The following is a 25,413-nucleotide window of genomic DNA, read 5'->3' on the forward strand; positions in this document are numbered from 1 at the left end:
ACAGCAAAGGTAAAAGGATGTCATTTCTGTGATTAGACTATACAAGATTGTGATTTCTGTCTTGCTAGCAGACTCTACTGTTTTCTCAGTTTGCATGCTGGAATAAAGTAAGCAACTACTTTGGAGAGGCCCACATAGTAAGGACTGAGGGCAGCTTCTTGCCAATCACCAGCTAGGAACTGAGTTCCTTAGTCTAACAGGTCTTCAGATCCTGAATCCTGCCAAGAGCCCTGGCTGGTGCCCCTTCTTCCATTGAGCCTTCAGATGAAAACCTGGCCTTCACCAATATTTGACTGTAGCCTGTGAGAGACCCTGAAGCAGAGAACCCAGCTCAGCCACATCCAGATTCCTGAGCCACAGAAAATGAGATTATAGTGTGTATTGCTGGAAGCTGCTAAGTTTGTGGTAAGGTGTTGCACGGAAGTAGAGAATTAATACAATTATGTTTATGTGATTCATCTACACCGCTATATTTTAGTTGTAGTTATTAATTTTCACTGTTCTTTTCTAATATTTAGTCAACTGCTAATGTGCATTTGGAAGGTTTTCAGTTTGGACTATTATGAATATAGGTGCTATAAAAATTCCTGTACATGTCTTTTGATGGACGTATATTCATATTTCCATTGGGTATGTACATGAAAATAGAATCACTGGATCATTGGGTATGTTCAGCTGTATTGCCAAACCTATTTCCAATGTGATTACTCCAGTTTACAGAGTTTCAGTTGCCCTGTATCTTCACCAACACTTGCTACTATGTATCTTTCATTTTAGCCATTCTGGTGATAATGTAGCACTGTCACATGGTAGTTTGAATTTACACTCCCCAAGACTAATCAAGTTGCATACTGTCTAGAATGCTTACCAGCCATTTGGATATCGGTTTGTGAACTGCCTATTCATGCTTTTTGCCCATTTTTCTATTATGCTGTCTTTAGCTTACTTATTTGGAAGAGCTCTTTATAAATTCTAGATATGAATGGGTCCTTTGCCATACAAAGTTAAGACTGGGGTTGGGGAGAAAGAAGAATGGAAGGGGTGAGAGAGGGAGACAGAGACAGAAGGGAGGGATGGAGAACAAATGTTTTCTCCTATTCTGTAGTTTCCCCTTCCATAATATCTTGAAATTACATCTTTTGATGAACAAAATTTCTTGATGTAATCCAAGTGATTTTTTTTCCTGTAAGACTAAAGCTCCTTGTGAGCTGTTTAAAAAAATCTTTGCCTATTCTAAGGTCAGAAGTAAGTTCACTCATATTTTCTTCTATAAGTTTATTATCTGATGTTTCATATTTAGATCTGCAATCCATCCAGAATAGATTTTTGTGAATGGTATGGAGTTGGGTCAAGATTGTTTTTTTCCCACAGGGACAACTAATCTGTCCGGCTGATTTACTAAAAGACCATTCTTTCCTCACAGCATTGCACCATCACTTTTTTCATAAACCAGAAAACTGTATTACACATGAGTTTGTTTCTAGACTCTATTCTGTTCCACTGATCTGTAATTTTTATCTCTTTAGCCCTTTATTACTCCTTTCCATGAGTTTTAGGAAGAAACAGAGATAAGCTCTGCTTTTATCTGCAATTTTTAATTTGAAAGTCCTTAAGAGCTCACATTTTATTGTGTAAATTCAATTACAAAGCATTACCATCAGGTTCTCTGTATGCAGCTCTATTTTTACAGTGATAATTAGTAGGCATACAAATGCTTAGAAAAATAATCCATTACATTTGTATAAAGTGCTCTCTTACTAGATGGAAGCTTCCCAAATGCAGGTCTCTCATCTGTCTTGTTCACTGTTATCTTCAGTGTCAGATATCAGTCAATGCCTGGTCCGTCACGGACATTCAATAAGTGTTTGCTGAGTGAGTAATATGCTACTTTAAACTCTGTGAGAACAATTTTTAAATTAAACTGAATTTCCTTCAAGTTAATAATCTCTAAAATTCCCCCTACCTTTCTCTAATTAGGAAAGCATGTATTTCAGCCGACCCACATTTTCAAGAGGATATGTGAAATGGGGGATATAATCAGAAAAAAAGGTCTGAGGTAGAAGTGAAGGCAATTCTAAATCTTTTGTAAAACAGGTGCAGTTATGGTTCTAGCAATCAAAAGTTGAAGAACCAGATGCTGAACAAAAAGCTCTAGTTTTTGAGTCTAGTTTCTGTTTGTGGCAAGCAATGCGTTGAAATGAGCTCACAATATGTGTCGGTAAAGGCATCTCAGGGCTCTCACCCTTGGAGTATTCTCCCTTACCCATTTGTACTGCACCTCTTGCCCTGTGTTGACGGGCACTATCATTCATCACTATTATAGTAGGCATGAGCATAACAGTAAAGCATCAAAGGAAACAATACAAACTGATTTTAAAACAAATATTAAAATTTAAAGATAAGCCTGTTAATATCTTCAGCAAAGACTTGATAAAGAAATGCTAATAGAAAATACTTCATAATTTTGTAGAAAATTGCTACTGACAAGAAAAAGCCACTACACTAAATAACAAACAGAAAAAAGATTTATCCAATTTCAATATAGTTCAGTTAGGGAAGAATCAACATTGCTGTTTTAGAGATAATAAGTTTTATTATTTTTTTCCTCCTAATAGATGCCTAAGAACTGCAATTGAGAAATAATTTTCTCACCTGGTCACAGCATCTACCAAGAATGGCGCTGGGGGAGAGATCAGTGAGATTCCATCTTTATTACCGTGTCCCTCCTTCCCTGCCAAAAGCATTTCACATCCCGCAAGTCCATTAGACATGGCACCGCTCTGCTGTGGGAGATACACACACATCTAAATACAGAGGTAACAATACCTGCCTGGTCAGCACTTCAGCTCCAAATCAAGCTTCACTACTGAATATGAGAGTAAGTAAGATAGTTTTGATAATTATGACTGTTTTGTTTTGTTAACTATTCTTCGTCTCAGACTTTTACTTTTGTTTCTGCCAGCATCCTGACAAACACTTACAACCAGAAAGGGTAAACCACTAGCTTGAAGCCATTAAGTTCAGTTAACAAGGCTTTGATAACAACCCTCACATTTTAAAGGAAAAACAAAGAACCCAGTAATCCTTTAGGCCTTACCCTGAGAGGGTAGCCAGAAGAAAAATCACAAATAACATGAACTTACCGGAACAATCCACCGGGGTGTGATCATGGATGTGGAAGACACCTAAAATAATTTTATGTATTTACTTTTTGGAAAGACTGACTTATTTTCATACTTATAATACTTACATCTATTACAAAATCCATTCTAGGAGGGCAATTCTTAATGGTGTTCCTTGAGCTGATGTGGACTTCTAAATCCAAGACCCTTTTCTATTATACAACACAGATGCTATCCGTCACCACTTAAGAAAGTGTCATAAGTTTGAGAATCTCTTATCTAAAAATTTACCATTCAAGAATCTATTACTACTTTCAGTTCACTTAATAGGACTGCCCCTACCCCACACCCACTATTCAGTTTAACATTTTATTCTCTGAAATTTCAGTTAATTACAAATAATGATAGCCTTCTTGGTTGCAGCCTGAACAATGGATTGTGACTAATCCAAATAAACAGCACAAAGAAAGTACACAGAAAAAATAATCTGTTTAGATGCAGATCATTCTCTAATTATCCTGTATGCATGAAGAAAGCAGCAATAAAAACACCCATATTGCTCCTGGTTCACAAGGCCTTTGATATATTATTTTTAAATGTCTAGCTTTCTATTACAGATCTTCTATGTGTAGAATTATAACCTAATGAAACCCACCCATTTTACTAGTAATTTAGACTAGTCCTTGCATTGGTGGCCTTAGATACTCTTAAGAAAAAACTAATGTAAGTCCAGGTATTAATAAATTAGATAACCACCAAAAGAATAAAAACACAGGCTGGGCGTAGTGGCACACGCCTGTAATCCCAGCATATTGAGAGGGCGAGGCAGACAGATCATGAGGTCAAGAGATCAAGACCATCCAGGCCAACGTGATGAAACCCTGTCTCTACTAAAAATACAAAAATTATCTGGGTGTGGTGGCATGCGCCTGTAGCCCCAGCTACTCGGGAGGCTGAGGCAGGAGAATCGCTTGGAGGCGGAGGTTGCAGCGAGCTGAGATCGCGCCACTGCACTCCAGCCTGGCAAAAAAGCGAGACTCCATCTCAAAAAAAAAAACAAAAACAAAAACAAAACCCAACCCACAAAGTATGACTTTCCTACCAATATTTTTTAGATGCATGTTAACAGCAGGAAATAAGAAAAAAATATCATAAGTAGTAAACACAAAATAGTTTGACAGACTTTTCCAGACTTGCAGTTAACTCTTATCCTTTGGTTAAGTCTTTGTTTATTAATCTACGCTGGTCATTCCCAAAGGGTGGTTCCCACACCACATCTGCATCACCTGGGAACATGTTAGAAACACAACTTTTCAGACCCCACCCAAGATATACCAAAATTAGAAACTTTGAGGTGGGGCCCAGCAATCTTGTGTGTTAACATCCCCTCAAAGTGATTCTGATATACACAAAAATTGGAGGATTAATGATGTAAGCAAACATTCGATCCCACAGAAAGTATCATCTGTATTTCCAAGCCTTCAGGATGGCATCCAACTGCTACAGCAATACTTGTCACATCACTCATAAGGTACAAAGTTAGTCATTTCTTTTTTTTTTTTTTTTTTTGAGACAGAGTCTTACTGTGTCACCCAGGCTGGAGTGCAGTGGCGCTATCTTGGCTCACTGCAAGCTCCGTCTCCCAGGTTCCAGCAATTCTCTTGCCTCAGCCTCCCAAGTAGCTGGGGTTACAGGTGTGCACCAACACCCCCGGCTAATTTTTGTATTTTCAGTAGAGACAGGGTTTCACCATGTTGGCCAGGCTGGTCTTGAACTCCTGACCTCAAGTGATCCGCCTGCTTTGGCCTCCCAAAGTGCTGGGATTACAGGCGTGAGCCACTGCGTCCAGCAAAATTAGTCATTTCTATCTCTCTCATCCCTGGAGGGAAGAAACTGTTTCAGTTGGCCCTCTATATCCATGAGTTCTGCATCTGCGGATTCAACGAACTGTGAATTGAAAATATTTGGAGGGGAAAAAAGGATGGTTGTGTCTGTACTGAACATGTGCAGACTTTTTTTCTTGTCATTATTTCCTAAACAATACCATATCTGTTTACCAGCATTTACACTGCATTAGATATTACAGGTAAGCTAGAGATGATTTAAAATATACTAGAGAATATGTGTAGGTTATATGCAAACACTACACCATTTTATATGAGATTTAAGCATGCGTGGATTTTGGTATCCAAGGGGAGTCCTGGAACCAATCCCCCACAGGTACTGAAGGACAATTATACTTACTAGAGTATCTTCCAGACTGTAATAATGATTGATATGTTCAATGCCATTCTTATGCTCTCATCTTTCTGTAAAACTTTTGTTAAAATTAAATATATCCTTATTGTCTTAAGAAGCTGTTTTATCCCCATGTTTTCTCTCATGTTATTTAATATGATGTTGAATTATAAAAGGCTTATAGAGACATGTGATTTCTATACAGTGATACACAAATTCAAAGTGGTAAAATTTTAGGACAGAGAGGCAATGCTAAGTGGTTACTAAAACATAAACTCTTATCCAATGGAAAGTTTAACCATGAATTATTAAAAAGGAAAAAACTGGAATCTAGCAGGAACATTTTTCAAAACAGAAGTTTCTTTCCATCATACTGTTTTAAAGCATATTTACCTGAGGTGCAACTGTGTGATCAATCAGATTCTCGGTTAGAGATGCAAGCAAGGCATCCAATTCATCTGTAGCCTCCTATGGAAGACAGGAATCTACAGTTGTTAAATGACCCCTTTATCATCAGACGTTAAGTTTTTTCCATATCCTCTCAATTTATAATTCTGACGCAGGCCTGATTAGTGTTAATCCTTTAAACACACAGGGACGCTAATGAATCATGGTTGTTAAAGATTCCACTTCTGCATGGAGGGAAACCTATACTACAGTCAGGACGTGAAAAAGCTAAAGTGCCACGTAAATTTTCAAACAGCTGTTCTCCTAGACAAAACTTGGGTAGGGTTATGACTATTCTGGCTCTTAACTTTTTAATTACAAAAAATTTTTTTTGGCTGGATGCAGTGGCTCACACCTGTAATCCTGGCGCTCTGAGAGGCCAAGGCGGGAGGATCTCTTGAGCCCAGGAGTTCAAGACCAGCCTGGGCAATATAGTGAGACCTCATGTTCACAAAAACTGAGCAAAACTAGCTGGGCACAGTGGCACCCAGCTGTAGTCCCAGCTACTCAGGAGGCTGAGGTGGGAAGATCACTTGAGCCCGGGAGGTAGAGGCTGTAGTGAGCCAAGATTACACCACTGCACTCCAGCCTTGGTGACAGAGTGAGATTCTGCCTCAAAATGAATTTTAAAAAAGTAAATACAGCCGGATGTGGTGGCTCATGCCTGTAATCCCAGCACTTTGGGAGGCTGAGGTGGGTGGATAGTGAGGAAAGGAGATCTAGACCATCCTGGCTAACACAGTGAAACTCTGTCTCTACTAAAAATACAAAATATTAGCCAGGCCTGGTGGCGGGTGCCTGTAGTCCCAGCTACTCAGGAGGTTGAGGCAGGAGAATGGTGTGAACCTGGGAGGCAGAGGTTGCAGTGAGCCAAGATCGTGCCACTGCACTCCAGCCTGGGTGACAGAGCAAGACTCCATCTCAAAGGAAAAAAAAGCAAATACAATAAAATAATTAAAAAAAATTTTTTTTGAGACAAGGTCTTGCCCTATCCAGGCTGGAGTGCACTGGCACAAGCATAACTCAGTGCAGCCCCAACATCCTGGGCCTGAGCCATCCTCCCACCTCAGCCTCCCAAGCAGCTGGGACTACAGGTATGTGCCACCATGCCCAGCCAATTTTTTTTATAGAGACAGGGTCTCACTTATGTTGCCCAGGCTGATCTTGAACTCCTGGGTTCAAGTGATCCTCCTACCCTGGCCTCTCAAAGTGCTGGGATTACAAGTGTGAGCCACTGTGCCCAGCCTCTTAACTTATAGACTAGAGGAGAATCGTACTACTCTGTATGGTAATATCACACTTTGAACTTAAAAACAAGCAAACAAACAAAAACCAATAACAGGTCAGCACAGGAGACAGTGGATAAAGGAGATGCCTAAATTCCAAATGCTCCTTTATCTAGACTTATGGGTGCTTCTGTTCGTAAAATACTATATGAACTCTCTCCCTATAAATGTTAATGGATACTTTTGGTTAACCAGTACTTGAAGTACCTTACAGAGGACACAATTCTCTACTGTGAGGCAGGGGGTCTGGGAGAATTTTAAAACAACAAAAGATAAAATGCCAATCTGGCAATAAACAATAGGAACCTAGGGCATAGCACACAAGAAAAAAGGGCCCTTCATTCATACATTTCTTTCTTTTTTTTTTTTTGGGGGGGGGGAACATGGTCTTGCTCCGTCACCCACACTGTAGTGTAATGGTACAATCATAGCTCACTGCAGCCTGAATTTCCTGGGCTTACACAATCCTCCCACATCAGCTGCCCAAGAAGACAGGACTACAGGCATGTAAAACTATGCCTGGCTAATTTTTTTAAAAAAATTTTGTAGAGATGGGGTCTCCCTATGTTGCCCAGTCTTGTCTCAAACTCTGGCCTCAAACCATCTTACCGCCTTGGCCTAAAGTGCTGGGATTATAGGCATGAGCCATCACACTCAGCCACTCATTTACACATTTCCATTTCTGCCTATATGCCTTCATGCCTTGGAGAATCTCCTATTCATATTTCAACATGCAACTTAATTTAAACCACAAAAACATGAAAAATTGTTCTCCCTTATCTTCCCACCCTGCTGCCTGGACTAAGTGCACCATAACAGCTTGTGCAAGTCTCTCCCACAATGTATTACAATTCTCTCTCCCACTAGACTATAGGCAGTTAAGCTGAGACCATGTTTCATCCATTCATTTTTGAATCTTTAATACTTAATAAGTTGTCTGGTACATATTATATATGCAATAAATCTTTGAACTAAATGTCCTTCTCTGCTTTAAAAACATCTCAGGTTCTGCTTAATGATTTCCAATGATTAGTCAATGTATCTTTTCAGATTTTAATCAGCAGAAAAGAAATGCCTGACTGAAGATATTTTAGGTTGGGTTTTTTCTTTAAGCCTACAAATCTGAAAGATACTTATATACCTAAATACCAACCATACACTTTCATTGAGTAGTGAGAATACAAGTAATTTTTAATTTAACTTGCAAATTAAAACATTCATTGGCAATAAACTGGGTTTCTATGATTTCTGAATTGGTAAGGGGTTTAGCAAGTGGATACAGAAAAGGCAGAAGTTGAGATGAGCTGGTTATGTTGCAAAGTAGTTAGTGATAGGTCTCTGTTATTTCAAAAAGTTTGTTTCAATCAACAAATGTTTATTTAGTGTCTATTATGTGCCAGGTACTATTTGAGACACTTAGGCTACCTATAACCCCAGCATTTTGGGAGGCCAAGGTAGTAGAACTGCTTGAGGGCAGGAGTTTGAGACCAGCCTGAGGGATACAGCAACGAACAAAACAGGTCAAGTCTCTCACACAGCTTACATTCCCTAGAGCAGCAGTCCCCAACCTTTTTGGCACCAGGTACCAGTTTTGTGGAAGACGATTTTTCCAAGGACCAGGTTTGGGGGTGGGGTATGGTTTTGGGATGAAACTGTTCCACCTCAAATCATCAGGCATTAGATTCTTATAAGCAGTGAGCAACCTAGATCCCTCGTGTGCACAGTTCACAGTAGGGATTGCACTCCTATGAGACTCTAACACCACAGCTGATCTGACAGGAAGTGGAACTCACGCGACAATGGTTGCCTACAGCTCACCTCCTGCTGTGTGGCCCAGTTCCTAACAGGCCATGCACCAGTACCGGTCCAAAGCACAGGGACTGGGGACCCCTGCCCTAGAGTAAATGAAACTACTAATTCAACAAGATCCCTTAATTCTTTCATCTAAGAAACACTTAGTCACTATTTGCATGCAACACTGTATGAGTGAAAGCATAGCCAACATCCAAAACCAGCCCCAAAATATAAACAAAGTACACACAAACTGGAGAAGAATCCCTAAGATCCTCTTGTGAGTGGTGTGGCAACAGGATTCTCCCTAGAGAACTGTGGCTCAATCCTTTTATCACATCTGTTTTTTTTCTGAGACAGTCTCACTCTATTACTCAGGCTGGAGTGCAGTGGTGTGATCTCAGTTCACTGCAACCTCCACCTCCTATGCTCAAGTGATCCTTCTGTCTCAGCCTCCTGAGAAGCTGGGACCATAGGCACATGCCACCATGCCCAGCTAAGTTTTTGTGTTTTTCGTAGAGACAGGTTTTGCCATGTTGCTCAGGCTGGTCTCAAACTCCTGAGCTCAAGTGGTCCACATGCCTCGGCCTCCCAAAGTGCTGGAATTATAGGTGTGAGCCCCTGTGCTCAGCCGCTCTTCTCACATCTTAAGTCCCAGTGTCCATCAGTAATCACTGGTTGACCTTGGTTACACTGCAAGATTCAATTCAAAATTGTCTTTGGCAAAAATTTTAAGAAGTAAAAGTATTCTTACCTTTAGAACAGAACCACTGTCGGCAGGTGTGATACACGTCAGAGTCTCAAGAGACTCTTTGGGGAGGGGCACATTATTCTCATTTAACATAGCACTAGGAAGAAAAAGATAAACTCACATCATATAGGACCTGGGTCCAGGCAGGATTTTCAAAGGGGCTTAGGAAAGAAGTGCAACAAATTCATGTAGGGAAAGGTATATGAAAAAATGCTCAACATCACTAATCATCAGGGAAATGCAAATTCAAACTACGATGAGACATCATCTCACTCCAGTTAAAATGGCTTTATAATTAAAAAGATAGGCAATAACAGATGCTGGTGAGGACCCATAGAAAGGGTAACCCTCTTACGCTGCTGCTGGGAATGTAAATTAGTACAGCAACTTTAAAGAACAGTATGGATGTTCTTCAGAAACTAAAAAGAGGATGACCATGTGGTCCAGCAATTCCATTACTGGGTAAACATCCAAAAGAAAGAAAATCAATATATCAAAAAGACACCTGCACTCCCATTCTTATTGTAGCTCTACTCACCACAGTCAAAATATGGAACTGACCTAAGTGCCCACCAAGTGCTTAATGTATTATCACATGTACCCTGAAACAAAGTACATCTATAGTGCATCAATATTTTAAAAAATGAAACCGTGGACAAAGAAGTAAAGGAAATCAAGAAAACAATGTGCCAACAAATGTAGAATATTAATAAATAAGAAAAATTATAAAAATGAATTAACTTTGAAGCTGAAAAGTATAATTGTTTTTTAACTTCAGAGGTACATGTGCAGGTTTGTTATACAGGTAAACTTGTATCATGGGAGTTTGTTGTATAGATTATTCTGTCAGCCAGGTATGAAGCCTAGTACCCATTAGTTATTTTTCGTGATCCTCTCCCTCCTGGTGTGCTCTACCTTCTGACAGGCTCCACTGTCTGTTTTTCTCCTCTATGTTTCCATGTGTTCTCATCATTTAGCTACCACTTTACGCAGTATTTGGTTTTCTGTTCCTGTGTTAGTTTGCTAAGGATAATGGCCTCCAGCTCCACCCATGTTTCCGCAAAGGACACAATTTCATTCTATTTCATTCTTTTTTATGGCTATATAGTATTTCAAGGTGTGTACATACCACATTTTAAAAATCCAGTCTGCCACTGATGGGCATTTAGGTTGATTCCATGTCTTTGCTACTGTGAATAGTACTGGAATGAACATACGTGTGCATGTGTCTTTATGACAGAACGATTTATATTCCTTTGGGTATATACCCAGTAATGGGATTGCTGGGTTGAATGGTATTTGTTTTAGGTCTCTGAGGAATCACCCACTGTTTTTCCACAATGGCTAAACAAATTTACACTCCTACCAACAGTGTATAAGCGTTCCTGTTTCTCTGCAACCTCGCCTGTTATTTTTTTTAAATAATAGCCATTCTGACTGGTTGAGTTGGTGTCTCACTGTGGTTTTGATTTGGATTTCTCTAATGATCAGCGATGTTGAACTGTTTTCTATATGCTTTTTGGCCACATATAAGTCTTCTTTTGAAAGGTGTCTGTTCAAGTCCTTTGCCCACTTTTTAATGTTTTTTTTTTTCTTGTAAATTTGCTTAAGTTCCTTATAGATGCTGGATATTAGACTTTTGTCAGATGTATAGTTTGCAAAAATGTTCTCCCATTCTGTAGGCTTTCTGCTTACTTGGCTGAGTTTCTTTTGCTATGCAGAAGCTCTTTAATTAGATCTCATTTATCAATTTTTGCTTTTGTTGCAATTGCTTTTAGCATCTTCTTCATGAAATCTTTGCCCGTTCCTATGTCCAGAATGGTATTGCCTAGATTGTCTTCCAGAGTTTTTATAGTTTTGGGTTTTACATTTAAGTCTTTAATCTGCCTTGAGTTGATTTTTGCACATAGTATAAGGAAGTGGTCCAATTTCAATCTTCCGCATATAGCTAGCCAGTTATCCCAGCACCATTTATTGAATAGGGAACTGTTTCCCCATTGCTTGTTTCTGTCAGCTTTGTCGAATATCAGATAGTTGTAGGTGTGTGGCACGATTTCTGGGCTCCATTCTGTTCCATTGATCTATGTGTCAGTTTTTATACCAGTACCATGCTGTTTTGGTTACTGTAGCCCTACAGTCTGAAGTCAGGTAGCATAATGCCTCCAGCTACCTCTTTTTGCTTAGGATTGCCTTGGCTATTTGGGCTCTTTTTTGGTTCCATATGAATTTTAAAATAGTTTCTTCAAGTTCTGTGAAGAATGTTATCAGTAGTTAAACAGAAATATCATTGAATCTATAAATAACTTTGGGCAATATGACTATTTTAATGATATTGATTCTTCCTACCCATGGGCATGAAATGTTTTTCCATTAGTCTGTGTCATCTCTGACTTCGTTAAGCAGTGTTTTGTAGCTCTCCTTGTAGAGACCCTTCATCTCCCTGGAAACCAAGAAAATCCTAGGTATTTTATTTTTTTTATGGCAACTGTGAATAGGACTGCATTCCTGATTTGGCTCTCGGCTTGACTATTGTTGGTGAATAGGAATGCTAGTGATTTTTGAACACTGATTTTGTATCCTGAGACTTTGATGAAGTTGTTTATCAGCTTAAGGAGCTTTCAGGCCAGGACTATGGGGTTTTCTAGATATAGAATCATGTCATCTCCAAACAGGGATAGTTTGACTTCCTCGCTTCCTATTTGGATTCCCCTTATTTCTTTCTCTTGCCTGATTGCTCTGGGTAGGCCTTCCAATACTATGTTAACAGGAGTGGTGAGAGAGGGTATCTTTTCTTGTGCCGGTTCTCAAGGGGAATGCTTCCCGCTTTTGCCCATTCAGTATGATGTTGGCTGTGGGTTTGTCAGAGATGGCTTTTATTATTTTGAGGTATGTTCCTTGAATACTTATTTTATTGAGAGTTTTTAACCTGAAGCAGTGTTGAGTTTTATCAAAACCCTTTTCTGCATCTATTGCGATAATCATGTGGTTTTTGTCTTTAGTTCTGTTTATGTGATGAATCACATTTATTGATTTGCATATGCTGAACCAACCTTGCATCCCAGGGATATAGCCTATTTGACTGTGGTGGCTAAGCTTTTTGATGTGCTGCTGGATTCAGTTTGCCAGTATTTTGTTGAGTATTTTTGCATCAATGTTCATCAAGAATACTGGCCTGAAGTTTTCTTTTTTTGTTGTGTCATTGCCAGGTGTTCGTATCAGGATGATGCTGCCTTCGTAGAATGAGTTAGGGAGGAGTCTCTCCTCCTCAATTTTTTGAAATAGTTTCAGCAGTAATGGTACCAGCTCTTCTTTGCATATCTGATAGAATTCAACTGTGAATCCGTCTAATCCTGGGCTTTTTTTGTTTGGTAGGCTATTTACTACTGATTCAATTTTGGAGCTCATTATTGGTCTGTTCAGGATTCAATTTCTTCCTGGCTGCCTTGAGAGAGTGTGTGTGTCCAGGAATTTATTAATTTCTTCTAGATTTTCTAGTTTATGGGCATAGAGGTGTTTGTAATATTCTCTGATAGTTACGTGTATTTCTGTAGAGTCAGTAGTAATATCTCCTTTGTTGTTTCTGATTGTGTTTATTTAGATCCTCTCTCTTTTCTTATTAGTCTAGCTCATGGTCTGTTTTATTATTTTTTTCCAAAAAAGAAACAACTCCTGAATTCATTGATCTTTTGTGGTTTGTTGGATTTTTTTTTTGAGACAGAGTCTCACTGTTTCCCAGGCTGGAGTGTGATGGTGCAATCTCGGCTCACTGCAACTCCACCTCCCAGGGTCAAGTTATTCTTGAACCTCAGCATTCAAAGTAGCTGGGATAACAGGCATGTGCCACCCCGCCCAGCTAATTTTTGTATTTTTAGTAGAGATGGGCTTTCGCCATGTTGGTCAGGCTGGTCTTGAATGCCTGGTCTCAAGTGATCCATCCACCTCCACCTTCCAAAGTGCTGGGATTACAGGCATGAGTCACCACACCCAGTCTCATTTATCTTTTCAATGTTTTGTGTGTGTGTGTGTGTGTGTGTGTCTTGATCTCCTTCGGTTCAGGTCTAACTTGGTTTTTTTCTTATCTTCTGTTAGTTTGGTTATCTTCTGTTAGGGGTTATCTTCTGTTAGGGGGTTGGTTTTCTCTTGATTCTCCAGTTCCAAAATTGTGATATTAGGTTGCTAAAATTGAGATCTTTCTAACTTTTTGATGTGGGCATTTAGTGCTATAAATTTCCCTCTTTTTTTTTTGAGACGGAGTCCTGCTCTGTCGCCCAGGCTAGAGTGCAGTGGTGCGATCTCGGCTCACTGTAAGCTCCGCCTCCCGGGTTCACGCCATTCTCCTGCCTCAGCTTCCCGAGTAGCTGGAACTACAGGTGCCTGCCACCACACCTGGCTAATTTTTTTTTTTGTATTTTAGTAGAGACGGGGTTTCACTGTGTTAGCCAGGATGGTCTTGATCTCCTGACCTCGTGATCCACCCGTCTCGGCCTCCCAAAGTCCTGGGATTACAGGCGTGAGCCACTGCACCCGACCTAAATTTCCCTCTTAACACTGCCTTAGCTGTGTCCCAGGGATTCTGGTATGTCATATCTTTGTTCTCACTAGCTACAAATAAAGTCATTCAGGAGCAGGTTATTTCATTTCCATGTAACTGTATGGTTTTGAGAGAATTTCTTGGTCTTGATTTCTAAATTCGATTGATTGTGCTGTGGTCTGAGAGTGGCTGCTCTGATTTCAGTTCTTCTGCATTTGTTGAGGAATACTGTATGTTCGATTATGTAATCGACTTTAGAGTATGTGCCATGTGGTGATGAGAGGAATGTATATTGTTGTTTTTGGGTGGACAGTTCTGTAGATGTCTATTAAGAAAAACTTAAATCCAAAAGTTAGTTCACTGAAAGATCAACAACACTGACAAATATTTAGCTAGACTTATGAGGAAGAAAAAAGATTCAACTAATATCAGAAATTAAAAATAGTGGAGCCTCTCAGTAAAAAACAAAAAGGATTTGAAGAAAATACTATGAGCAATTTATTCCAGTAAATTAAATCACCTAGGTGAAATGCAAACATTCCTGAAAACAAATTACCAAAACTGACTCAAGACGAAATGGAAAATCTGAAAAGACTTATAACAAGCAAAGAGATTGAATCAGTAATCAAAAACTTTCCAACAACAAAAAACCCAGGACCATAGCTTCACTGGTGAACTCTACCAAACATTTAAAGAACTAACAATAGTCTTTCTCAATCTCTTCCAAAACACAGAAGAAGAGGGAACACTTTCTAAATCATTCTATGAGGCCAACATTATTACCCTGTCACCAAAGTCAAATAAAGACAATGTAAGAAAATTACAAACCAGCCAGGCATGCTGGCTCACAGCTATAATCCCCAGCAATTTGGGAGGCTGAGGTAGGAGGACTGCTTGACGCCAGGAGTTAGACAAACCTACAGACCAATATCCCTTATAACTATATATGCAAAAGTCCTTAAAAAATGCTATCAAACTGCATCCAGAAGAATATTAAAAAGCTTATATAACACGACCGAGTAGGATTTGTTCTAGAAGTGCAAGAGTGGTTCAGTATCAGAAGACCACATCACATTAACAGAATGAAGGAAAAAATCCCACACATGAGCATCTCAATTGATGCAGAAAAAGCTTAAGACAAAAATGCAACACTTTTTCATGATAAAAACAAACAGAACAGAAGGGAATTTCCACAGTATGGTAAAGGGCATATATGAAAAACACACACACAACACTCAATGGTGAAGGACTGAAAGCTTTCCCTTTATCCCTTTCAGGAATAAAATAAGAATGCCAGTTTTTATCTCTTCTATTCAACACTGTATTGCAAGTTCTAGCCAAAGCAATCAGGTAAGAAAAAGAAATAAAAACTTCCTGACTGGAAATAAGGAAGTAAAACTATCACTATTCACAGATGCCATAATCATGTATATAGAAAATCTTATAGAATACAGAAAAAACTGGCCGGTGTGGTGGCTCACGCTTGTAATCCCAGCACTTTGGGAAGCCGAGGCAGGCAGATCACCTGGGGTCAGGAGTTCGAGACCAGCCTGGCCAACATGGTGAAATCCTGTCTCTACTAAAAATACAAAAATTTAGCTGGGCATGCTGGTGGGGGCCTGTAATCACAGCAACTAGGGAGGCTGAGGCAGGAGAATCGCTTGAACCCAGAAAGCAGAGGTTGCAGTGAACTGAAATCGTGCTGAAATTGCACTCCAGCCTGGGCAACAAGAGCAAGACTTCGTCCTTAAAAAAAAAATGCAGAAAAAACCTATTAGATCTAATAAACTCAGCAGAGTTGCAGAATACAAGATAAATACACAAAAATTGGTCGTATTTCTATACACTAGCAGTGAACAGTTTGAAAACAAAATTAACAGCATTACAACAGCATAAAATATGTAAATACCTAGGAAACAATTTAACCAAGGAGGCAAAAGACTTGCACACTGAAAACTACAAAACACCACTGAAATTAAAGAACACCTAAATAAATGGAAAGACATCCTACATCATGTATCTGAAGACTTAATACTGTTAAAGTTACAGTACTAACCAAAGCAATCTATAGGTTCAATGTAATGCCTATTAAAATCCCAGCAGCCTGTTTTGCATAAAGGGAAAAGCTGATTCTAAAATTTATACAAAATGGCAAGAGATCCTTAATTGTCAAAAGAATCTTGGGGAAAAAAAAAACAAAGTTGGAAGACTCACACATCCTAATTCAAAACTTACTACAAAGCTACAGTAACCAAAACAGCATGGCACTGGCATAAGGACAGACATATAGATCAATGGAATAGAACTCAGAGCCCAGGACCAGAAGGAAACGACCAACTGATTGATAGGACTGCCAAGATCTAGGATAGAGACACCTATTTATCCACAACTAAAAGAATGAAGTTGGACCCCTACCTCACAGCATATACAATTTTTCTTTTCTTTTCTTTTCTTTTTTTTTTTTTTTTTTGAGACAGGGTCTTGCTCTGTCACCCAGGCTGGAGTACAGTGGCATGAATGCAACTCACTGCATCCTCAACCTCCTGGCTCAAGCAGTCCTCCCAAGTAGCTAGAACTACAAGTATGCACCACCATGCTTGGCTAGTTAAAAAAAAAATTGTAGAGGCGGGGTCTTGCTATGTTGCCCAGGCTGGTCTCGAACTCCTGGGCTCAAACAATACTCCCACCTCAGCCTGGATTATAGGCATGAGCCACCATGCCCAGCTAAAAAAATTAACTGAAAATAGATGGAAGATCTAAATATAAGTTTCCTATACTGGAAGTTCTATCCAAAGCTATGCAACTGTTAAATAAATATATATATATATATAGGAGTACATCATTATGATCTTGAATTTGGCAATGGTTGCTTATATAAAACACCAAAAGCAGAAGCAACCTAAGAAAAGTAGATAAATTCGACTTCATCAAAACAAATAATTTTTATCCATCAAAAAGCATCACTAAGAAAGTGAAAAGACAATCCACAGAATGGGAGAAAATATTTCGAAATCATATATCTGGTAAGAGTCTAGTATCAGGAATTGATATTCAATCAAGGACTCCTACAACTCAACAATAAAATAAACCCAATTTAAAAATGGGTAATCTATCATGGTAATTTATCATTCGGAAAAAAAAAAAAAAAGAAATGGGGTGGGCAGGCACAATAGGTCAAACCTATAATCCCAGCACTTTGCAGGGCCAAGGTAAGAGGATTGCCTGAGGCTAGGAGCTTGAGACCAGTCTAGATAACTTAGTGAGACCCTATCTCAAAAAAAAATTTGTTTTTTAAAATTAGCTGGGCATGGTGGTGTGTGCCTGTAATCCTAGCTACTCAGAGGGCTGAGGCAGGAAGATCGCTTAAGCCTAGGAGTTCAAGGTTACAGTGACCTATGATCATGCCACTGCATTCCAGCCTGGGTGATTAAGCAATAATGTCTCTAAAAAATAACAAAATAAAGATAAAATTAAAAAATGGGCAAAGGACTTGAATAGACATTTCTCCAAAGAAGTTATACGAATGGCCAATAAACACATGAAAAGATCCCCAACATAGTTTGAAGTCAGGTAGCGTGATGCCTCCAGCTTTGTTCTTTTGACTTAGGATTGTCTTGGCCATGTGGGCTCTTTTTTGGTTCCATATGAACTTTAAAGCAGTTTTTTCCAATTCTGTGAAGAAAGTCATTGGTAGCTTAATGGGGATGGCATTGAATCTATAAATTACCTTGGGCAGTATGGCCATTTTCACGATATTGATTCTTCCTATCCATGAGCATGGGATGTTCTTCTATTTGTTTGTCCTCTTTTTATTTCATTGAGCAGTGGTTTGTACTTCTCCTGGAAGAGGTCCTTCACATCCCTTGAAAGTTGGATTCCTAGGTATTTTATTCTCTTTGAAGCAATTGTGAATGGGAGTTAATTCATGATTTGGCTCTCTGTTTGTCTGTTATTGGTGTATAAGAATGCTTGTGATTTTTGCACATTGATTTTGTATCCTGAGACTTTGCTGAAGTTGCTTATCAGCTCAAGAAGATTTTGGGCTGAGACGATGGGGTTTTCTAAATATACAATCATGTCATCTGCAAACAGGGACAATTTGACTTCTTCTTTTCCTAATTGAATACCCTTTATTTCTTTCTCTTGCCTGATTGCCCTGGACAGAACTTCCAACACTATGTTGAATAGGAGTGGTGAGAGAGGGCATCCCTGTTGTGCCGGTTTTTAAGGGGAATGCTTCCAGTTTTTGCCCATTCAGTATGATATTGGCTGTGGGTTTGTCATAAATAGCTCTTATTATTTTGAGATACGTTCCATCAATACCAAATTTATTGAGAGTTTTTAGCATGAAGGGCTGTTGAATTTTGTCAAAGGCCTTTTCTGCATCTATTGAGATAATCATGTGGTTTTTGTCTTTGGTTCTGTTTATATGCTGGATTACATTTATTGATTTGTGTATGTTGAACCAGCCTTGCATCCCAGGGATGAAGCCCACTTGATCATGATGGATAAGCTTTTTGATGTGCTGCTGGATTCGGTTTGCCAGTATTTTATTGAGGATTTTTGCATCGATGTTCATCAGGGATATTGGTCTAAAATTTTCCTTTTTTGTGGTGTCTCTGCCAGGCCTTGATATCAGGATGATGTTGGCCTCATAAGACGAGTTAGGAAGGATTCCCTCTTTTTCTGTTGATTGGAATAATTTCAGAAGGAATGGTACCAGCTCCTCCTTATATCTCTGGTAGAATTCAGCTGTGAATCCATCTGGTCCTGGACTTTTTTTGGTTGGTAGGCTACTAATTATTGCCTCAAGTTCAGAGCCTGCTATTCGTCTATTCAGGGATTCAACTTCTTCCTGGTTTAGTCTTGGGGGAGTGTATGTGTCCAGGAATTTATCCATTTCCTCTAGGTTTTCTAGTTTATTTGCGTAGAGATGTTTATAGTATTCTCTGATGGTAGTCTGTATTTCTTTGGGGTCAGTGGTGATATCCCCTTTATCATTTTTTATTGCATCTATTTGATTCTTCTCTCTTTTCTTCTTTATTAGTCTTGCTAGTAGTCAATTTTGTTGATCTTTTCAAAAAACCAGCTCCTGGATTCATTGACTTTTTGAAGGATTTTTTTGTGTCTCTATCTCCTTCAGTTCTGCTCTGATCTTAGTTATTCCTTGCCTTCTGCTAGCTTTTGAATGTGATTGCTCTTGCTTCTCTAGGTCTTTCAATTGTGATGTTGTGTCAATTTTTTCTATACTACAAGGCTACAGTAACCAAAACAGCATGGTACTGGTACCAACACAGAGATACAGACCAATGGAACAGAACAGAGCCCTCAGAAATAATACCACACATCTACAACCATCTCATCTTTGATAAACCTGACAAAAACAAGAAATGGGAAAGGATTCCCTATTAACAAATGGTGCTGGGAAAACTGGCTAGCCATAAGTAGAAAGCTGAAACTGAATCCCTCCCTTACACCTTATACAAAGATTCATTCACGATGGATTAGAGACTTAAATGTTAGAACCTAAAACCATAAAAACCCTTGAAGAAAACCTAGGCAATACTCAGGACATAGGCATGGGCAAGGACTTCATGTCTAAAACACCAAAAGCAATGGCAACAAAAGCCAAAATTGACAAATGGGATCTCATTAAACTAAAGAGCTTCTGCACAGCAAAAGAAACTATCAGAGTGAACAGGCAACCTACAGAATGGGAGAACATTTTTGCAATCTACTCATCTGACAAAGGGCTAATATCCAGAACCTACAAAGAACTCAAACAAATTTGCAAGAAAAAAACCACCCCATCAAAAAGTGGGCAAAGGAAATGAACACACTTCTCAAAAGAAGACATTCATACAGCCAACAGACACATGAAAAAATGCTCATCATCACTGGCCATCAGATAAATGCAAATCAAAACCACAATCAGATACCATCTCACACCAGTTAGAATGGTGATCATTAAAAAGTCAGGAAACAATACGTGCTGGGGAGGATGTGGAGAAACAGAAAAACTTTTACACTGTTGGTGGGAGTGTAAACTAGGTCAACCATTGTGGAAGACAGTGTGGCAATTCCTCAAGGATCTAGAAGTACCATTTGACCCAGCCATCCATTACTGGGTATATACCCAAAGGATTATAAATCATTCTGCTATAAAGACACATGCACATGTATGTTTATTGTGGCACTACTCACAATAGCAAAGACTTGGAACCAACCCAAATGTCCATCAATGATAGATTGGATTAAGAAAATGTGGCACATATACACCAGGGAATACTATGCAGCCATAAAAAAGGATGAGTTCATGTCCTTTGTAGGAACATGGATGCAGCTGGACACCATCATTCTCAGCAAAGTATCGCAAGAACAGAAAATCAAACACTGCATGTTCTCACTTATAGGTGGGAATTGAACAATGAGATCACCTGGACGGGGAAGGGGAACATCACACACCGGGGCCTGTTGTGGGGTGGAGGGAGGGGGGATAGCATTAGGAGATATACCTAATTTAAATGATGAGTTAATGGGTGCAGCACACCAACATGGCACATGTATACATAAGTAACAAACCTGCACTTTGTGCACATATACCCTAGAACATAAAGTATAAAAAAGATCCCCAACATTCTTAATCATTAGAGAAACGCAAATCAAAAGTACACTAAGGCGGGGTGCGGTGGCTACCACCTGTAATTCCAGCACTTTGGAGGGCTGGGATGGGAGGATCGCTTGAGCTCAGGAGTTCAAAGACCAGCCTGGGCAACATAGTGACGCCTTGTCTCTCCTAAAAATAAAAAAAAACTTAGCCGAGCATGGTGGCGTGTGCCTGTAGTCCCTGCTACTAAGAAACCTGAGGTGGGAGGATCATTTGAGCCTAAGTTTGAGGCTGCAGTGAGTTGTGCTCATGCCACTGCACTCCAACTTGGGTGACAGAGCAAGACTCTGTCTCAAAAAAAAAAAGTACAGTGAAATACCATGAGAGTGTAAAGAAATAAAAACCCTCACTCATTACTGGGAGGAACAGAAAATGGTGCAGTAGTTGTAGAAAACAGTTTGGCAGTTCCTTAAAGGTTAAAATTAGAATTACCACATGACTCAGGAATTCTACTCTAGATGTGTAACTGAAAAACTGTTCAAACAAAAAATTGTACATGACTATTCGTAGCTGCAATATTCATAACAGCCAAAAGGTGGAAACAATCTAAATGTCTATCAATAGATGAATAAATAAACAAAATGTGGTATATCCATACGATGAAATATACAGCCATAACAGGAAATAAAGTCCTGATATATAATAGTACAGTATGGATGACCCTGGAAACATTATGCTAAGTGAAAGCAGCCAGACACAAAAGACCTCATATTACAGAATATCATTTATATGAAATGTCCATATAGGTAAATCTATAGAGACAGAAAGTAGAAGAGTGCTTCCTCAGGATTAGGGGAAAGGCAGTGCAGGGTAGACGGAGTTACAATTAAAGAGCAGGGGATTTCTTTTTGAGGTGGTGAAAATATTCTGAAATTTGTTACTGGTGGCAGTTGCATGTATCTGTACTAAATACGGAATGTACTAAAAACTAAATTGCACACTTTAAATGGATAAATCATGTGTTATTTGAATCAAATTTATCAATGAAGTTGTTACTACAAAAATAAATGATCTTAATAGACATTTCTCCAAAGAAGACATATACACGAAAGGATGTTCAACATCATTAGTCCTTAGGCATTTGCAAATCAAACCACAATGAGACGCACTTCATACTCACTAGGATGAGTATAATAAAAAAGGAGAATAATAAGCATTGTCAATGACATGGAGAAGTTGGAATCCTCATACATTGCTGGTAAGAATGAAAAATGTTACAGCCATTTTGGAAGACATTTGGCAGTTCTTAAGAAAGTTAAATATAGAGTTACCATATGACTGAGGAGAAATGGTGTTACTCCTAGGTATATACTAAGGAGAACTGAAAGTATATCTACCAAAAAAATTTGTATGCAAATATTCATTTCTAGCTTTATTCATAATAGCCAAAGAGTGGAAACAACTCAAATGTCCAACTGATATATGGACAAGTAAATGTGGTATATCTATACAATGGAATATTATTTAGCCATATGGAGGGGATAAAGTACCAATATATGCTACAATATGGACAAACTTGGAAAATATTACATTGAATGTAAGAAGCCAGGCACAAAAGGACACGTATTGTATAAGTCCCTTGACATAAACTGTCCAGAGTAGGTAAATCCACAGAGACAGAAAGTAGATTAGTGGTTGCCAGGTGCTGGGGAAGAAGCAGAATGTGGGGTGACTGCTAATGGTGTTTCTAGACCTTAGGTAAGGTAGAAACCTTCATACTCACTATAATACTCATCCGAGTGAGTATGCAGGTTTCTACCTTACCTAAGGTCTGGAAAGGGTAAGGAGTTTCTAGACCTATGGTGTTTCTAGAACATTCTCAATGTTCTAGAATTTATTATCGTGGTAATAATTGCACAATTTTGTAAAATTACTGAGTTGTGTATTTTTAAAGAATGAATTTTGTGGTATGTGAATTATGTCAGTAAAAACTGAAAGAAAAATGATCTAAATCTACTATGGTAAAACGTTAACATGTGACATAGCTTGATATTTGGTATACAGGTATGAATTATATACTTCTCCATAGTGTCTGTATGCCTGAAATACTGCATTTTTAAAAAGGAGGTACAGTAAAACAAAACAGTGTGGTATGGCATGGGGAAAAATAGATTAACAGAGAAGGAAAACATCCTGAAATACACCCATGTTTATATAAGAACCTAGCATATTTCAAAGGATGCATTTGAAATCCTAGGGGAAAAATAGATTATTCAAAATATGAACAGCCGTTTAGAAATATAAATCTGGAAGAAAGTTGGGGTATGTTTTAGGCTCTTTCCAGCTTCAAGAGTTCAATGAAACTTCTGATGAATACAGGGCAGTCCTGTCCCCATTACCCTTCTCCTGGCAAACAAAAAATTTTGACAAGGTTGTTCTGAAAAACTTCAATAATAACAATAGTACTAGAAATGTTAGTATGAACAGTTGTTATTAGAATTTTCTTTACTTTTTTTTTTTTTTTTTTTTGAGACAGAGTCTCGCTCTGTTGCCCACGCTGGAGTGCAGTGGCACGATCTCGGCTCACTGCAACCTCCACCTCCTGGGTTCAAGCGATTCTCCTATCTTGGCCTCCCCAGTAGCTGGGATTACACCATGCCCAGCTAATTTCTGTATTTTTTAGTAGAGACGGGGTTTCACCATATTGGTCAGGCTGGTCTCGAACTCCTGACCTCAGGTGGTCCAGCCACCTCAGCCTCCCAAAGTGTTGGGATTACAGGCGTGAGCCACCGTGCCTGGCCTTTTTTTTTTTTTTTTTTTTTTTTTTAAAAAAAAAGGTCTCACTCTGTCACTCAGAATGAAGTGCAGTGGTGCGATCATAGCTCACTGCAGCCTCAAACTCCTGGGCTCATGAAATTGTCCCTCTTAGGTCTCCTGAGTCGCTAGGACAACAGCAGGGATCACCATGCCCAGCTAATTTTTTATTTTTAATTGTAGAGACAGGGTCTCACTATGCTGCCCAGGCCAATCTCAAACTGCTGGCCTCAAGTGATCCTCCAGCCTTGACATCTGAAAGTGCTGGGATTACAGGTCTGAGACACTGTGCCTGGTAATCAGAATTAGTTACAAGGTCAAGTTTTAATTCTAGCTTTACCCTGATCACCAATTGGTACTTTTGTTGAGTACGAACTATTACATAAAGTGCTATATACTATGCATGCTATGTTGATTACGGTATCTGGAACTGAGTATGATTAATCATAAAACCCTTGACTGACTACGTTTTGAATAATAAAGAAACAGCATTTATTTGATCAACATATTTTAACATCAAGCACAGAACATTAGATTCACAGTGGTGAAGAAAATCAATTGCCATAAAGCATGGAATGAAAGCCTAACTAACAAGACAAATAAATGGCAAAATACTCATTAAAGAGAAGAAGGGCAGAAGAGACTTGGAGGGAGAAGCAAAGAAAGTTACTCAGCTACTGTGAGAACCCATGGCAAGTAAGTTGATAAAAACAAGGCCATTGTGATAACAGGATGACACCAAAGTTTACTGTAAGAGAATAATACACACTCCTTACCAGGTAACTGAAAAGATTATACATATCTTTAAGATGGTTTCTGCTCTGTTGGTTTGAATCAGTTGAAGATAAATGGGAATGTTGGGAGAATAATCAGGAACATCTTCAAATATAAAACTAGGTACTAAGTGGTCTGTAACAGATACAATAAAGTGAATTCAAGCTATCTTTCAGACAGACATCCTGAAACCATGTGGTGATAGACTGAGAAGAAAAAAAAGACAAAAAAGGTAGATAAGAACATCAATTTAATTCAGTCTATCCAGAACTGTACCTGTTTGTGGCAGCATCCTGAACATTGGCATTTTTATGACTTAATAAGCTATCTTCTTTTGTAACCTAAGAAAATGAAATATTAAAGAAAAGTAAATCTTTGTTGAGGATACTAAAGTAACAAGAAATTTACATTTCTTTCTGGTAAAAACAGAAACTTCAGTTTGCTTCAATTAAAATTAGAGGTAATCATACCTTATCTATGGAAATATCAGCAGTGCACCTAGTACAAGCCTACCCCATACCTAAATTAATAATCAAAGATTCATTTTTTATTTTGTATACAAATTCATACGATCTTACTAGATGGTTCTCAATAATGCACCCATGTTTTATTTTTTTAGAGATAGAGTCTCACTCTGTCCCCCAGGCTGGAGTGCAGTGGTGCAATCTCAGCTCACTGCAACCTCTGCCTCCCAGGTTCAAGTGATTCTCCTGCCTCAGCCTCCCGAGTAGCTGGGACTACAGGTGTGCACCACCACACCTGGCTAATTTTTGTATTTTTAGTAGAGACAGGGTTTCACCATGTTGGTCAGGCTGGTCTCGAACTCCTGATGTCAAGTGATCCACCTGCGTGGCCTCCCAAAGTGGTGGGATTAGAGGCATGAGCCACCACACCTAGCATCAATAATGCACCCATTTTTTTTTTTAAAAAGTACAGTTCAATAATTTTTTTTTAAATGGCATACAAGTGTTTAACCAACACAGCATTTCCACTATCTCCCCTACTCCCCACCTCAATATTCCCTTGAGGCTTCCCACATAATCCCATGAAAA

At 38.9% G+C, this 25,413-nt stretch overlaps 1 protein-coding gene across 2 annotated transcripts in view; it reads right to left on the bottom strand.

The window, feature by feature from the left end:
* The window catches only part of LOC105492474 (erythrocyte membrane protein band 4.1 like 5), a 170,604-nt gene that overhangs the window by 8,664 nt on the left and 136,527 nt on the right, over window positions 1-25,413 (bottom strand). Inside the window, exons 20-24 of one of the 2 annotated variants that reach the window (XM_071072608.1) lie at window positions 24,638-24,702; window positions 9,639-9,732; window positions 5,754-5,828; window positions 3,144-3,185; window positions 2,653-2,780 (exon numbers count right to left, since the gene is read on the bottom strand). In XM_071072608.1, coding sequence (XP_070928709.1) covers window positions 2,653-2,780; window positions 3,144-3,185; window positions 5,754-5,828; window positions 9,639-9,732; window positions 24,638-24,702 — 404 coding nt within the window. Of the gene's footprint in view, window positions 1-2,652; window positions 2,784-3,143; window positions 3,186-5,753; window positions 5,829-9,638; window positions 9,733-24,637; window positions 24,703-25,413 lie in introns of both variants that reach the window. The other variant, XM_011759648.3, reaches the window with a different exon arrangement.

This window comes from Macaca nemestrina, chromosome 11, assembly GCF_043159975.1.
Source record: "Macaca nemestrina isolate mMacNem1 chromosome 11, mMacNem.hap1, whole genome shotgun sequence".
NCBI lineage: Eukaryota > Metazoa > Chordata > Mammalia > Primates > Cercopithecidae > Macaca > Macaca nemestrina.